This window comes from Heloderma suspectum, chromosome 3, assembly GCF_057233095.1.
Source record: "Heloderma suspectum isolate Gila_16-S chromosome 3, 16-S_ref, whole genome shotgun sequence".
Taxonomy (NCBI): Eukaryota; Metazoa; Chordata; class Lepidosauria; order Squamata; family Helodermatidae; genus Heloderma; species Heloderma suspectum.
Window position 1 is genome coordinate 128482795 of NC_139460.1, and position 17002 is coordinate 128499796.

A 17002-nucleotide genomic window follows, 5' to 3' on the forward strand; every position below is an offset into this window, starting at 1 on the left:
TATGAGACTCCTGTCTGGAACAACATTTTCCCTTGAGGCTGCGATTAACATGACGTGAACAAGTTTTATGTACTTTAGGTGATGCTTCCAGATAATATTTTTATCAAGTAATCACCCTGCCCCATTAACAGAATTTTACAGGGGGGGGGTCTAGACAATCTTGCCACCTTCAGTTGGTAGCCCTCCCATGTTTCCCACCTGCCGTGCTTCTTCCATCTTTTTTTTTACTTTCCACAAAAAAATCAGTTAAGATGAAATAGCTGCATGATGCATTTTGGCTGGTAGGGCTAGGAGCCCACTGCCTGCAATCACTCACAATCCACCGAACAGGCATGAAAGCAACCAGTGCAGCCCTCACCATATAGTACTTAGCTAAGCACACCTGCTCACCCTTTTAGTGGAAGTGCCTCTCAGTCAAAGGTGAGCAGCACCAGGCATGGTGTATGTTATGGATATGTAGAAAAGAGTAAAGGGGGGGGGGCATGGTGGAGGTGTACCAAGTTATGCATGGTGTAGAGAAAATGGATAGGGAGACATTTCTCTCTCTGTCATACTACTAGAACGCAGGGTCATCCTATGAAGTGGATTGGTGGGAGATTCAGGACACCTAAAAGGAAGGACTTCTTCACCCAGCACATAGTTAAACTATGGAATTCGCTACCACAGGATGTAGTGATGGCCACCAACTTGGATGGCTTTAAAAAGGGTTTAGACAGATTTATGGAGGATAAGACTATCGATGGCTATTCGTCCTAATGGCTACATGCTACCACCAGTGTTAGATGCAGTATGCCTGTGGACACCAGTTGCTGGGCTGGGAAAGTGCTATTGTACTCATGTCCTACTTGTGGGTTTCCCACAGGCAGCTGGTTGGCCACTGTGTGAACAGAATGCTGGCCGTGTTGGTCCCCTTGGTCTGAACCAGCAGGGCTCTTCTTGTGTGTGACAGAGGAGCGTGCGCGGGAGCGGGAGAGATGAAAGGTGTAAACGCACTGTGAGAGCAAAGTAGCCTTTCCCAACCTGGTGCCCTGCAGCTGTGTCGGACTACAACTCTCCTCATCCCCAACAGCATGGCCAATGGTTGCGGTAGTCCAACACATCTGGAGAAAACGAGCTTGGAGATAGACACGGACTGGGTCTTGAAAGCGGGCAGAGCCAAGCTGCTGCCCGCTTGCTGTTCGCTGCCCATTGCCCCTCCTTTCCCAAGCAGATGGCCGCCCTCCCCCCCTCGCAAAATTCCCCTCGAGTTACGACCACCAGACTACAGCCTCGCCAGCTACTCTCCGCCGGGCCGCGGCTGGCTGAGCGCGCTCTCCCCGCCCCGGAGGGTCCCTCCTTCCCTCCCCCGTCCTGCGTCTCCCCCTCTCAGGCGCCTCTCGCTTTTTCTCCTCGCGTAGGTGAAGGAAGGAGCGCGCGTCGGCTCGGCGAAAACGCGCCCTCGGAGGAGCTTCCCGCCAAGATGCAGCCGCTCTCCCCCTGGGCCGGCCGGGGGCCGCTCTCCTTGGCCGCTTTGGTGCTGGCCCTGCTCGTTTGCCTGAGTCCCGGTGAGTCGGTCCCGCGCGTAGGAGAAGCCGGGAAGCCCCATCCCCGGGAGAACGTGGGGTTCAGGGCCCCAGGGCTGAAGATCGGAGGGCAGGCTGCTTGAAGTGTCGGGCGGGAGAGCATGCAAGCTTCGCCCCGGCCGCGGGAGGGGGCCGCTGCTCGGTGGCAGCGCACCTGCTTTGCATGCAGGAAGCCCCGGGTTCGATCCGTCTCCAGGTAGGCTGGGAGGAATCCTTCGTGGAACCCTGGACAGCCGCTGCCAGACAGCCTCGACAATACTAGGCTAGATGAGCCGGTGGCCTAAGCCTGTATAAAGCAGCTTCCTAAGTTCTTATAGGCCTGGGAAGGGCCGCCTCTGCTTCCTCCCGCCAAAATTCCTGCACTATCTGTGCGTCTGAGGGGGATGTCACTGTTGTTGTAGTTATAGAAGTGACTCCTCCCTCCGTAGCAAGACATTGCTTGAAAGAAAAGTAGGGGGAAACTCCTGTTTCTAGAAAGGTTTCCAACCCCCATCCCCAGCAAGGCTTCTGAGTCTTTAACAACTACACAAGAAGCAGAAATGCTGGGGGCAGCGCTTTGCCCACGCTGGGGAAGTGTAGTGACAGGGGAAAGCATCCCATGCTGATTTATTTCCTTAATATTTTTTTCAAATTAAGGCCAATGTTTTTGTGCATGTGTGCATGCAAGCTCTGGAAAGTTATATCTTAAAAAAAACCCCTTACAATATGACTACAAGCAAGCGTTTATGCATATGTGCATTTACTTTGCTGTCTCACATGGGGACCCCAGCAACCATCATTCCCATTTCTAAAAAGCCAGCTATAGAAACAATGATGTGGACACTTTCCCAACTCACCCTACCTCACTCTGGAGTTGGTTCCTTTGCTCTGCCAAAGGCACCACCGTTTTAGCCCTGGTGATAGTTTAATAATTTGTAAGACATGTTCCATGGGGTAATCCTAGGGATCCCCCAACCCCAATTAAGAAGCTTATGTTTTGCCACTTCTGTTTTAAAGGCATAGGCATAATCTCCCTGTCAACATATAGCAAATCTTGGAAAACTGCAGGTGCCGATAGAATAAATTCCTTGGATCTATAATTATACCTCAAAGGCCAACCTCTAACATACACTTATGTGGAATAGCATCTCTTAGTTCTGAATGGAAGCACAGACAGATGTATATATGAAAATGTCTACAATTTGCCATTGTTCCCTTTAACACCAGAGTAAAAGTGGCAGGGGAGAGCTATATTCTCCCATGACCTAAGCACAGAGAAGGGGACATACAGTAGCATCTTGTTTTCATTCAGGCTTGCTTCCCTCCAATTGATTTAGTTAATTTCCTATTAAGAATGTAGTATTTATAGGAAATATTGTAAATTTAATGCATATATACTTTATTTATTTGACCTGATTTTGGATTCATTTAGGTGTCTCAAAGGGAAACAAGCTTAAGCTGATGCTTCAAAAACGTGAAGGTAAGCCTGCCCTGTCTCAGCTGTCATGTCCCCTCTTAGCTGTTACTTTGTCGGGGGGGGGGGGGAACAGGTAAGGAAGGTCAGAACTGTGAATACCTTGTGTCCTGAAGCCCCATCTGCGGCTTCTCCTCTGCAAAGTAATGTTACGGGAGAGTGATATGCAGAGGATAAGTGTCTTGCAAAAGAAGAGGTGGCTTAACCTTTCTCTCACCTGCTTCATTTCTTCTGCACAACCCCTCCAATTAGGGTTCCAGACTCACATTTGAAATGGAAACTTCAGTCTAGAACCCCAGTTGGGGAGTGGGGTTATAGGAGAAGAGCAGAAGGTCAGTGAATGGTTAAGTGCACATGTATGTGCGTGCGCGCGCGCGCGCACACACACACACACACTGCTTCTGCCCTCCAAATCCTGCCCCTGAATCTGCTTTTGACAGGAGAAGTGGTCACTGTTTCAAGACACGACGGAGGTGGAACTTGTAGCTGTAGAGTCCCTCATCTGGTGATGACAGCTGTTCCAGGGTCTGGCACTAAGGATGGATGTATGCATCAGTTTCTGGGATGTGTCAGCTTTGTAAATCTATTATGTCCCTTGTCTGCAATAATCTGTGACTTAAAATAAAGATCCACATGAAAAATTGTATTTGAATATGTATGTCTGAACATATTTTCTCATAAACTGCACATTTCTAAACATATTTTGTTGGAAAATGAACATTTTTATATACCTTTTGGTATTTTTTTTTTAAACTGAGAGCCACATCTAAAAATCTGTGTTCCAATCTGCACATCAGTCCAAGAAATATAGATCAGGTCTCTTTGCTTCAAAATGCAGATCAAACAAAATGTTTGAAAATTCCTATCTGGAATTAAACTAATGCCAGCACAACCTCATTAGTGCTTGCTAGGCAAAGGGAAAAGGCAGCAGTACCCAGTTTCAGTGGCAAATCGCTGCTTTTTATTTTTGCCTAGCAAACACTAATGCTAGTGCTGTGACAGCATTGGTTATTACCCACAGGCATTTACATTTTGACCTTCAGAAGCATATCATGTATATTTGTTTTTGGTAATGTTGTTGATACGTAACATTATAGTGTATGTTAGAGAGTTCCAAGTGCTTCATGTATATGTTCTTGGTAATTCTTCAATCATTCTTGTAAAGATAGGTTACTATTATTATTCAACAAAAGGTTAATATTATTCAACGATAGGTCACAACCGATGCTTTTGCAGGAAAAGGCTGGAGCTTGCTGTGTCATTCAGCAAGCTGGAGCTCTTCCCCACAAGGCAGTTGTCCTTTGAGTAAGCATCTCAACAGGGCACTTACTATTAAGTAAATTCCATTATGCGATTCGTGCATGTGAGGCACACACATGAAAAGTGAGAAGACAGGAAACTACCTGAGGTTGGATCTGTTGATGGAACGGGCTCTGCTCACAGAAGGTGCCTCTGCCTGATGTTTGGGGATCCTCCTACATCACAACTCACCCCATTCAGCAAAGTCCCCTGATCCTCTGTGTAGCATTTTCAGGGGGTAGGAGGGGCTATCCTGGGGAGGGGGGGGGCAAAGCCATCTTCTGCAACCCAGTTCCACACACCTAAATTGGATTCAACTCCAGGATAGGATGGTCAGCTTTTACCTTCTACTCCTAATAAGTTGTCTAGTGAGCACATAGCCTTACAATGAACCTGTATCGAGTTAATGGCCAGGTTCAGACATAATATTAAACTACAGTTAAACATTCCATGCACAAGTCTCTCCACCATGGCTGTGGTAAGACTAGAACCATCTGTTTCTCTTTTCAACTAACCACGGTTTGTCATTATGTTCAAACTGGAAACTGTGGTTGGATTTTAACTATGGTTTATAAAAAAAAACACCATAGATTTTTTTTGAGGCAAGAGCCTCATGTGGCGCAGAGTGGTAGGTGGCAGTATTGCAACCGAAACTCTCCCAATGACCTGAGTTCGATCCCAGCGGAAGCTGGGTCCCAGGTAGCCAGCTCGGGTTGACTTAGCCTTCCATCCTAATGAGGTCAGTAAAATGAGTACCCAGCTTTGCTGGGGGAAAGGTAGTCATGACTGGGGAAGGCAATGGCAAACCATCCCGCTATAGTCTGCCATGAAAACACCAGTGAAAGCGGCGTCTCTCTAGGAGTCAGCAATGACTCAGTGATCACACAGGAGGAACCTTTCCTTTTCCTTATAAAAAAAAAAAGCCAGGATCATAACTCATGGTTGGAATTTGGATTATTTGGACAAACCATAGTTAAAACTAACCAGTCTGCCCCAGTTCAGATATAGCAACCAACCGTGGTTAGTTGAAAAGAGAAGCAAACAGTTCTATCTTCTCCTAGTGGCTGTTCCATAGGAGGGGGAAGTCTTCGGGAACCAAGCCCAAGACTAATTCACATACCACTAAACTATGCTTTAGTATTATGTCTGATTACAGTCAATGTGTGCTCATTATCACTGTGTACTCCATCAAGTGCTCAGATTTTAATTTACTGTATTAGTGAAAATTCTTCCATAAGATTGTTTACAGCTGCATGATTGATTAGGATCCTTGCCCGTATGTGTTTGAGCTCTGAGAATATCACTTCACCTTTTATCCTGGCTGCCCGAACAAGCTAGTGCAGACTGAATATAAGCCAAATCACAGATCCTGTGAATAAGACATTTAGCTCAAATTTATTATTTTCCAAACCAGTTTCATTTGTACAGTATTGTACAATCAATCCATCTAATATTTGACACTTGTGGAGTATATCCACTCTAGAACTTCTAGTACTTGTTATTTTCTGCAATTGTGTATGGTCCTTGGTCATGAAACCTGCTTGAGATAAGAATTGTCTATGCTGGAGCACCTCAGCTGCAGTTATCTTTTTTTTTCTCCTCATCTCCGATTATTGCCCATTGTGGCTTCTCATTTCATGCAAACCAGGTCACTACCTTTATGGGTAGTTATTCTGAGACCTAGAAACAAAATATTGATATGTCCAAAATAAATTTTCTTAAGAGGACAGCTTGGCAGCATATTGCCTGAAGGACAGGAGATAGTGTCCCTTCTAATATCCATACAGACAGTACAAAGGATGTGGACCAATAATCAAGGACATAGTCTGAGAGAAGATATGAATTATGTTAAGAATTATGTCAGGGACATTGTTATGCTGGTAGAAAAGAATGTTACCTTTTAATTGGGGTACTTCTGTTGCATTAAATGCAGACATGGGCATCAATAATTGTTCATTCAAGACCTTCCACTTGTAAATTTAAAATAAACATAAATTTGCAAAATATTGCAGGGGTGGGAAGCATGTGCTCCTTTGGATGTTGATGGACTGCAACTTCCATCAGTCCTAGCCAGCGTAGCCAATGGTGATGGGTGATGGATGATGGAAGTTGCAGTCCAACAACATCTGGAGGGTCACAGGCCCCATCTCTGATCTATAGTCAACAATCTAGAGTTAACATTTCTTATTTTCTGGCTCCCATTTCAGCCCCTGTTCCAGTTAAGGCAGAGGTGTCTGTCAATGAAGAGAAGGCCAAGGAATTTTTAAACAGCCTGAAACGCCAGAAACGCCAGCTTTGGGATAGGAGTCAACCTGATGTACAGCAGTGGTACCAGCAGTTCCTTTACTTGGGCTTTGATGAAGCTGTAAGTGGCAAAATGTTCTGTTTAAACATCTAAGTAATGCACTGGTGTTCTCTTTCTGGACTTGTGTTGTGGTAACTTAAATTTACATTTCAGTGTTTTATTTTCTTGTGAACACAGAGTTTGTTGTCCTTTTGGATAGCTGTGGACATAGGGTTGGACCCAGATTTAATGTAGACCTATTGCTTAGAGTACAGAGTGAGAGGGAGAAACGAGCTTAGCGGAAGGCACATCAAGCAAACCCTCATTGTGACCGCCTTCCACCTGGAAACCTATGTCCTCACAGTGGGAGGCTGTGTAGATCCAGAATCGGCCTTTACAGCCACCTGCAGACCCACTACTAAGACTCTGTCTCTGGAAGACAATCTTACTTGGTCACGAGTGATCGCCATGATGATGATTGCTTAGAGTAGACTAAGTGAAATCAGTGGGATTTAAGTTAGTCAATACTAACTAGTTCCGCTGATTTCAAGAAGTCTACCTTAAGCATAACTAAGTCTGGATCCATCCTATGGTCTGGAAGGGAATTCTCTAGTGCTTGATTTGGGTCTAACAATATCAACTTTATTGGAGCAGGTATGGGAAATTTGCCTTAGCCTTCAGAGGAATCAGCCCACTTATTGAGAGTGGATTTGACAAGGTGAACCGTAAAGTATTTTTTGAATAGTTGATAAGGGCAGACCTATTGTGATTATAATTAATGCAGGGATTTAATTTCACTCAAAGTTATTTTGACCCCGTCTTTGTGAAGGCTTCTCGTGAAAGACTAGTGGTCACACAGTATGAAAGGTGAGACTGCCTGCAGCCTGGCCCAGAATATTTCAGCTTTAGTTTTTAGAGGCATAAAGGGATCCATGCTAACAAAGGTACCTTACAGCCATGTCACAGATGCACTAATATTGTATTGTGGGCAGCTCACCTGCACTGTGTAACTGGACTCCAAAAATAAATCCTGGAATGGTGAGATTTTGTCAGTTCCTCTCTTAGAACTAGAATTTCAATGAAGGGAGAAGTCATAACAATTAAATCACTTTCAATCTATCATGTGCAAAAACCTCTTTCTGTTCAGGGTACACACGATTACTAGGAACCTAAGCAGAGAGAAAGTAGTTTTCAGAAGATGCTTAGACTAAGCAAAGCGTTACAAGGATAATTGAATGAGAACAGAGGAAGAGGCATTTAAGGTCAGGCCTATAATAAGTTCAAGGCTAAACTGGAAGAATTGAAGAATTAAAAATAAGTGCAATGAGCCATGGAACATTATTATAAATTGGACTCTGTAAACAGAATAAGCCACACTGGCTCAAATGAGCCGAAGATGTGTGTGGATTATGTGAGTTTGAGTACTGGATGTGCATCGAAGCCCCCAGCAACCTGGACTTTTGAGACACCAGGATTCTATTGATCATAAATTTTAGGTTTAAAACGCCTAGCTTTGAACACAAAACACTTGATGACACTGCCTGAGCAGGACATTTCAAGGAGGCTTCTCATGTTTTAAAGAAAGAAGCAGCCTTCTTTAAATATATCTAGGATTCTACATATATTGAAAGGATATATGTCCTGGATATAAACTAAATCCTAGACACAGACTGGCTAGCCAGGTAGAAATTTTCTTAAGAAAAGCAACAATTTAACTACTTTGATGCGCAGGCAATAGGAAGTGAAAGAGACAACTTTTGTACCATATGGACATTTCATATCTGATAAAATTTGTAGTTTCCACTTTCAAAATAGAAATACATCAATAAATTTCCATTCTAAAGGAAAGCTTCTGCATAGATTTCTTTTAAATATTCCTGTGCAACAGAACTTCACTTCATAAGGATCTTGCTCTTACAAGATTACATGAGAAATTTATAACACATATTAAATTGAAGTAATGTGCCATCCGATTGTCCGATATCTATTCTTTTGCCAATCAAATATCTGCTTAATAAGTTGAAATATCAACAAACCACTTGAACATAGCCACTCTTTTCTTCCCTTTGCATGAGCAGCAAAGTAGCCAGGATGCAGAAGTTAACTACAGTTTCCTGTCAGGTCCAAACTGAGAAACTATAGTTAATGGTGTCAAAATAAATATTATTAAGCTATGGTTTGGCTTAATATCCTAGTTTGTTTGGAACCCATTAACCATAGTTTCCCGCTTTGGACGTAACAGGACGTTGTAGTTAACTGCTGCATCCTGGCTTGTTTCCCTACATGTACAAAAAGGAGGAAAAAAGCAGCTCTATATAACTACATAAAGTTTGTTCGTATCTCACTTATTAAGCAGATTGGATCATTGAGTTACATTCCATGGCTGTTGCATGGTTTGGCTACATGGCTAGCTAGATCAAGAAATTCATAAAAATTTAAACCACTATTTATATTTCACTTTTATCTCACTTTTAAAACCATGAAACAAAAGTATTCACAAAATCAGTAGCTAACACAAAAAAAGCCAATAAAACTCTTGAATACGTCAGAAATAACAAAGCTCATTGTAATCCCAATCAGTTAAAATTTACAAAAGCACTACAAAACTTCAAGAAAAGGAATATTTTGCATGCTTTCCTAAAAGTAGACAATAGTAAGATTGACATTTTTTAATGCAATAAAGCACAACGAAGGGCATAGAGTAGTGAAACCAGAGTCTCTTTACCTAGAAAGCAGGGAGTGAATGAGCATAGCAAATGTTTTGAGTGTTTGTTATATAGGTCAGAACCTGAAATGCAATTTGAATTTTATAGAGCTACAAAGTGCAAGGTAAAATGTGAAGCCAAGTTCTGCAATCTTTCTTCCTTCATCCAAGATGAAACTGAGTTTTGTAACTTGTTGGAACAGCACATTCTTAATTTTCAGGCTTAGGAAAGTTCAAATATCCATCCAGCACAAGTGGCTGAAAAAAAATTCTAACTAACATGAATACTGCATAAACTGTGTGAAATGCAAAACCTGTAATAATTCATAGCCATGTGGAATGCTTATGTGCAAATGTGCCTTCAATGTCTGATAGGCCATGGGCTATATTTTCAAATAAAAGCTGCTGAACTATTGTGGAAGCTTTAAATCTGCTTTGTAAAAAATTCATTTTAAAAAATACTCATGTTTTCATTATTTGTTTACTGCCAGATAACTAGAATGCCATTATCCTGTACTGTGCATAAAAGGGTATACATAAACATGATTTTGGTAACAGTATGAAGAGAAAAACCTTCAAGTATAAATGTTAAAGTAAGCTGTAATGGTTCTTGCAGCAGAGAACTTTAGCTGTTTTTATGATGACGTAGCAGCTATTAGCTAACTGTTACTGCTTTTTTCTTATATGCAGAAATTTGAAGACGATGTCTCCTATTGGTCAAACCTAGGCCGTAGTGGCCATGAATATTATGGTGGTTATTACCATCACCATTATGATGAAGATGCACCAATTGGCCCAAGAAACCCACATACCTTCAGGCATGGCGCAAGTGTCAACTATGATGATTATTAACCTTTTCTTCTCTGTTTAATAACAGCAATTAGATTGATAACCCCTAATATACCTTTACTCCTCTGTTTAATTTTAACTAGGTTGTTAAAAACAATAAGAAAATGGTTGTTGTGAAATGTTTTTATATCCAGTCAGTAGCACACAATGTATAAGTGTTAGAATTAAAGCTTCTTGATAAACTATTCCACCAAAGTACTGGCAGAAATACTTAATTCAAAACTGTTACCTTATGAAAGACTATCTTGGATGTTTCTATTGGCTGCAGTGGACAGCCCTCTATAACATGCCTTTGGCAAAGTCTTGTGTTTGGCACACACCCCCCCCCCCCCCCAGCAAAACATAGTTTGAAGCAATAGCCTGTTTCTAAGACATCCACATAGTGGTAGAATCACCTGGTTTGCACATAATGCTAACCCATGGGTTGTTGAATTCTGGGTTGTCCACCCTACCCCATTAGCTTTTAGCACCAAACATGTTTGTTCAGACGGAATTACTGCGTTCGTGGGGATGGTTGTCCAACCTTTGCTCTTCCTGCCTGTCCTGACGCTGGACTACAGTAGCAGTGGATTCATGATCACAGCCACCATAGCAGTGTGCTGTATTTAACACATGGCAGGGCTATGGCATCTCTGCAGGCAGCTTTGTGTGTGTCTTCTAAACCTTGAAGTATTCAATGGAGCGAGAACTGATTTACAGAACTTATCCATACAGCACAGTCCCTGCAGCAGCAGGGAAAAAATTGCCAGTAGAATGCTCATGAGCTGTAAATTCCTGAACAGCATCTATGTAGGAGCCAAACAGTGCTGGTGGTGTTGCCCTTGCCCTGATAAGGGTGATGCTAAAGGGCACTGATGCTGTACTTCAGGCTTGGTTGTTTAAAGAGAAACTCTTGCAAGGTCTCTGCAATTAATAAGTCATGTGCACATCAGTGAGATGTATTCTGTCTGAAACCTCATCTAATATTGGTTGAGAGAATCAGTTACTCAAATAGGAAGGAATGCCAAAGTTTGGCGCTAGCTTGCTTTTTCCTTATATCAATATGCAAGAGGGCACAGAGACACCACCATGGAATTTTTACTTACTGAAATCTCTAAGTTTCAATATTTTATTAAAATAGCATATTCAACCACTGGTAACCAATAATACAATAACTTTTGCCCCAGAGTATGCACAACACAGTAGTGATTTAAAATAGCATTTATCCATGATAGTCAGTGAAAATATTTTCAAATTCAAGTGTGCAACTAGAACTAAACTTCTGGAAAAAACTGATTTAAAAAGAATACATAAAGCTCTCATACAGAATTTTTATAACCCTATAATACTAAATGCCAGTGTTTGTCACCTGACAATACTGCTAACTTTTGTCCTTTATGCATAGTATCTCTCATTTAAAGTACCCACTTTATAAATAAATTGGCATTTCCCCATCTTATCTGCAGCTTCACAAAGAAACCAGTAAATAAAACTGTCAAGGACAGTCACAACAAAATGATCTCACACCAAGATATAAAACTTGAAGATACTAAAAAAGGATGTTTCTATTTTACATAAAAAGACAGATTTAAAAAGTGCAAGGCAAAGATTGCAGTTTTCTTATTTAGGCACATCCACTTCTTTAAAGCAAGCTTCAGAGTGAAATTCCAGTTTTTTCTTCTTCATGATACCTGTTTCTGAAGTCTTTTTCAAAAAAGACAAATTACATCTTCTCAAATGCAACTTAAGGAGTTTTATATCCTGTCCAACAGAGTTTTTAGTTATGTCTGGTTCTTCCTTTTTTTATCCTGGCAGGTTTTGGTTTGGGAATATATTGATTGTTTGCTTGATACTCCAACTCTTTCCGAAAGTAATGAATTGCTTTATTTAAGCCTTCTTCCAGTGGGACCTGTTTCCAAAGAGAATGGATACAGCCAAATGAGCCTACTCACTGCTTTTCATAAAAAAAAATGCTTTGCTGGTCATCATCATTATCATAACCGTAACACAAAAGCGTTTACAGTCAGTTATGTTTAGCTACCTTGCCAAATACCCGAAAAACAGTCTTTGCACTCAAGAGGCAATTCCTGTGACAGCTGCAAAACTGACTCTTTCAACTAGCCTGTTTATATCCCCAAATGTGGAGTGCAGGTAACTGGGGTAGCCCTCAGGTACAACTTGCCTCCTTACTTCCAAAGCCTTCTCATTTGCCCACTTAACTTCATCCTCCACATTAGCAATGAAAGATTTGGGAAGATGCGTGACTCTCTCCTCCTAGTGCATCATTTCTTTTCCACCATCTAAAACCTCACTGCAGAGGAAAACTGGAAAATAATCTATATAGCCGCATGTACACATTGGACAGCCATCTGGTGGGGATGCTCTGACTTGGATTCCTGCAATGAGCAGAGGGTTGGACTCGATGGCCTTGTAGGCCCCTTCCAACCCTACTATTCTATGATTCTCTTGCCAGCAGCTAGGGGAGGGCTTGCTCATTTTGATAAATGCAATGCTCTAGCCAATGGTTACTAACAGATTTTACTGCAGTCCCTTCTGAAGAGTACCAGCCTCATGCTATAGCAGGGAGTGTTGCAGTGTGTTGTTGGCGGATTATCTTAATTATCAGGTTGCTACTTAATTATCTTCCTTGCATGCTGTTGCCACAGCCTGCACAACCCCTTCCACTAGCTTTGGAGCTGGGGTCATACAGGAATTACCACAGCTACCTAGCAGATAGCTGTTATCCCAAAGGCCTTTCTGAAGGGCCTGGGCAGGCTCCAGGTAGCATGAAGTGGCTAGAGAGTTTTGGGAATGGATCAAAACCTGGTATCTCCACCTTTTCAGGCCTCTATCACTCCCACCCAGGAAAGCACATACTACTTCATGCTCATTCCAATCACCTATACTACAAGGCATAGCACTTGCACATGAACCATGAAGAATCGTTTACCACCCCCGCCCTCCTGGAAATGGCTTCTGCAACACACTAGATGCCTACTGGAACTGACAACCATAATGATCAGCTCCCGAATTCCATTCCCCCTCAAATTTTCCAGATTTGCTTCATGCAGATATGCTTTGAACTGCCACCCCGTGAAGCCAGGATCATGGGAATTACTTATCCTTAACAGGGAACGTTTTTCCTTTTGCCCCAATATTTTCCCCATCCTACATATTTACAGGATTTGCAGCCTAGAAACAAGTCAGTAAAATCAGCTAAGAGCCTTATATTACAATCCTATACACATATCTGGAGTAAGCCCCATTGAACTCAATGAGGACTTACTTCTGAGTGACACGTATATGCTGTTAACTTCACAGATTCACACAACCTGGCAAGAACAGGATACAAAATTTCTTGCTCACACACAAGATTACACAAACTCACGTACTTGCACTCTACTTACTCTTCCATATAAAGAATTGTAATGGAGTGCAAATTACTACCATTTAAAAAACGTTGATAGCTGTTTATGTTAGATTGCATCCAGCGGTGTCCTTCCACCAGCAGACCATACACTCTGGAACATCAAATTCCCCCTTCCCACTGCATACCCTGAATCTGCTCTTGACCTTGGGTTGGGGGACCTCCCAAGTAATTTTGGGGGTGTAGAGGTGGCTGCAGGGGGGAGGACCGGAAGGGAAAAGTGCAGTTGTGTAAGCGGAAGTCTGCTTACACGACAACAGATTTAGCCCAGTGCTTACTTCCTACAGACATGGGACTTACTACTGTGTGGACATAAGATTGCACTGTTAGACAGTAGTCTAACCTTATATGGATTATGGATTAAAGGATTATATCTGGGCTGAGGAGGACTGATAGCAGTCACAGACACTACTCTTATTAAATTATACCTTCCACTGAAGTATAGTGCAAACTACAACTAGCTTCTACTGGCAACAGAGTTGATACAGGCTTAATTTCAAATCTACACACAACCTGCAGACAAAAAGCATTCTAGTTTTCTATCAGCAGTGCTACTGCTGTGAAAACAGATGTTAAGGTCTCAAGGCAAGGCCTAGCAACTCAGTCCAAAAGGTAGAAGCCACAGTTAGCCTCTAGGCTCAATGATGACCTACCAATCAATAATAAACATGTCTCAGTAGGAGCTGAGTTAGACCCACATGCAAAACAACTGCACATACTTTCCGTCAGTACCTTTGTTAAATCACTTTGGCTCGTAAGAGTCCCTGCTGATTTGTACTGAATTTAACTAGCTTTGCTTTTTGAATTAAGAACAAATTGTAGAACTGTAGTCATTTTCCATGAGCAGTAGCAATATTGATTTTTTAGAAATACCTTTTCCCAATACCCCCAAAAGGAAGTAGCACAACACGGAATAATTTTATTAGCTTCTGTGCAGAGCAAGGAACACCAAACTTTATTCAGATGCTAATCTTACATTTCGAAAATATTCACAGACAGCACTGTTACTCTAGCAATACATACCACAGGTTCCCAACCAAGTAGTAACTTGGCTTTCTTGATGTCAGGCTTCCTTTTCTGAGGATCATCTTGAGCTTCTGATAGAAACTGGATTTCACTTCCGCTGCCTGTAAAACAAAAACACAAGCACTACATATCTATGCATGCTGTTGTTGACAACTATGCACTGGTGGTATTTACGGCTTTTACAAACAAGCAAAAACAGATACATTCCCTTGCTGCTCACACATATTCGAAGACAGGCTGACTCAAAGGATTCGCAACAATACGGGTTTCCTAAAATATAATGTATACAATCAATGAACCATAAAGGTCCAATACAGTTATGTGGTCCAAGCTTCTAGCCCATTGTTAAGATAAACAGCATTCTGTGGGTGTGCATGCTCGTCTCCCCTCACAAGTGAATTCTTCCCTTCCTTTCATTTTTATCAGAGTCAGTGCTACATCTGCATCGTGTTTTCTCTAAACATAGCTACAAACCAGTTTGCAACCATTGGATACATACCAGCTGATACAAGTATGCCATATGTCCATTTTGCTCAAAAATGTAAATGTAAACCATACTTACCAACAAGCTTTTTAATTAACTGGGCAAATTCTAGAATAGAGTGCTCTTCTGGGTTCCCCTAAGGATACAATATTAAAAGGATATTTTAAAAGCTTATTTGCAATAGGATAACTAACAGGGCAATAAAGGCTTGGATTCTAACTTCTGTGCCATAAAAAGAATGGGGGCTCTCTGCCTCTCCATTCCCTCTGCCAGAAAATCTACTCTTGAGAGTTAGGAAGCCCTCTGGAACAGAATGAAGCACAGGCAGCTGCAGCAGGAAGGAAGACTCGCCAGAAATCAGGGATACCTCCACCCCCCATGAGTGGAAGTGCCCACTGCTCACACCACCACCATCCTTGGAACCAGACCTATGTCAATAAATCTTACAACATCTCAGAGCTACCCTTAGGGACCCACAACTAATACTTACAAGCATGAGAGTCAACACCCTGATGTATTTTCTGTTTTGATAAAAGAACCATGGGAGATGAAACCTATTTTGGTGGGGAAAGCCTACGCAGTTTATTTAGTGTAACAGTGTAACAATCCATTGTTACAAAAGCAGACCAGCACACACTGAACTGAAGTTATAAAATTTGGCCTGCAAGTGCTTTGCACAGCAACAGAAGCACAGGAAGGAAGTCAGATTTATAATGCTGGGTGTCCTCCATGTTTCCTTTCCTCCTGTTACGCACATGCCCAGCAGAAAAGTAAATCAGAACGGTACATAGCTACTACAATTCTCAGACCTACATACTACAAATCTCCCCCCCTGCCCCCCAGTAGATTTTGGATGCTATCTTGTTTCCCTGTCACTTTATTTAGTTCATGTACAGACCATATATCAAGAAGAAGTAAACTGCTTGCTTACCAAGTTAACAGGACTGCTAACATTGCTGTTCATTAAGGCCACCAGTCCATTCACAAGGTCACTACAAAAAAGAAGAGACAGCTTGAGAAGACAGTCATTTCCTCATACATTTGCTGCCTGACCCTGCAAAAATGCTGATTCCTAGGAAATCTAGTGGCAGCACTTCTGCATGTTGGTAGCTGTAACCTCAGGGTAAGCCCTAGCAGCAGATGAACCATAGCACCTGACTTGGGAGTTCAGCAGAACACATAATTGAGTGGAGTAATACATTTCTGCCTTAACTAGTTTAATACAGAATTCCCTTGGTGCCAATTGCTGTGTCAGACAGGATGCATCCTACCAGTGCACAGAGAGAACCATGTGATCAGCTGTCAAGCTGCCAGGATTGGAAGCTGAGGAACATGCAACTCAGAGTGATAGGAGCTGATTTACTTAGTTGCAGGATGGCAGAGATTTGGGTTCCTTGGACCCAATACTGCTGCTCTGTTACAAAAACAGAGAAGGATGGTAAGCCCTCTCCCTTTGACCCTCAACTGCCTAATCAAGCCGTTGCTTCTGTCACTGAATAGTATCTTAAAACCTCCAGAAGAGTAGGCATATTTAACTATAGCAGCAAAAATGACAACAGCAGCATAAAGGTTAACAATTGCATTGTGCCTTTAGTAGACTAGAGCTTACATTCCTATCATCAGTGCAGCTAAACCCTCTTGCTCTTTCCAAACACAAATTGCATATCATGCCTGTAAACACAAGATGGCAGCAGTGGATTAAGAAAAAGAGAAGACACTGAACTTTACGATGGCTTCTAGTATTACCATCGCTTTCAACTCTAGAAATATCAACAAGGAGCTTATGAAAACCTGCACCTTGGACTTTTTTTTAGATAAGCTACTCCATACCAAGGCACTTACTTCCCACTTCATGAAAACAAGAGTAGTGGACACAATGGTACATTTATTTTGTACCAGTGGCATGCTAGGCACTGGGCAAGCAGAGGATACTGG

General features: G+C 42.1%; 2 protein-coding genes across 2 annotated transcripts in view; one reads left to right on the forward strand and one right to left on the reverse strand.

Annotated features, from left to right (window-relative positions):
• The first annotated feature begins 1434 nt into the window (after positions 1 to 1434).
• Positions 1435 to 10359, forward strand: ECRG4 (ECRG4 augurin precursor). Its single transcript, XM_084844494.1, has 4 exons — positions 1435 to 1544; positions 2974 to 3021; positions 6522 to 6679; positions 9993 to 10359. The coding sequence occupies exons 1-4, from the start codon at positions 1460 to 1462 to the stop codon at positions 10152 to 10154; spliced, it is 453 nt and encodes a 150-aa protein (XP_084700620.1). The 5' UTR covers positions 1435 to 1459; the 3' UTR covers positions 10155 to 10359.
• Positions 10262 to 17002, reverse strand: part of UXS1 (UDP-glucuronate decarboxylase 1) — a 53544-nt gene continuing 46803 nt past the window's right edge. Inside the window, exons 12-15 of the mRNA XM_084844488.1 lie at positions 15999 to 16059; positions 15146 to 15203; positions 14581 to 14684; positions 10262 to 12039 (exon numbers count right to left, since the gene is read on the reverse strand). Coding sequence (XP_084700614.1) covers positions 11908 to 12039; positions 14581 to 14684; positions 15146 to 15203; positions 15999 to 16059 — 355 coding nt within the window. The 3' untranslated portion in view covers positions 10262 to 11907. The remainder of the gene's footprint in view (positions 12040 to 14580; positions 14685 to 15145; positions 15204 to 15998; positions 16060 to 17002) is intronic.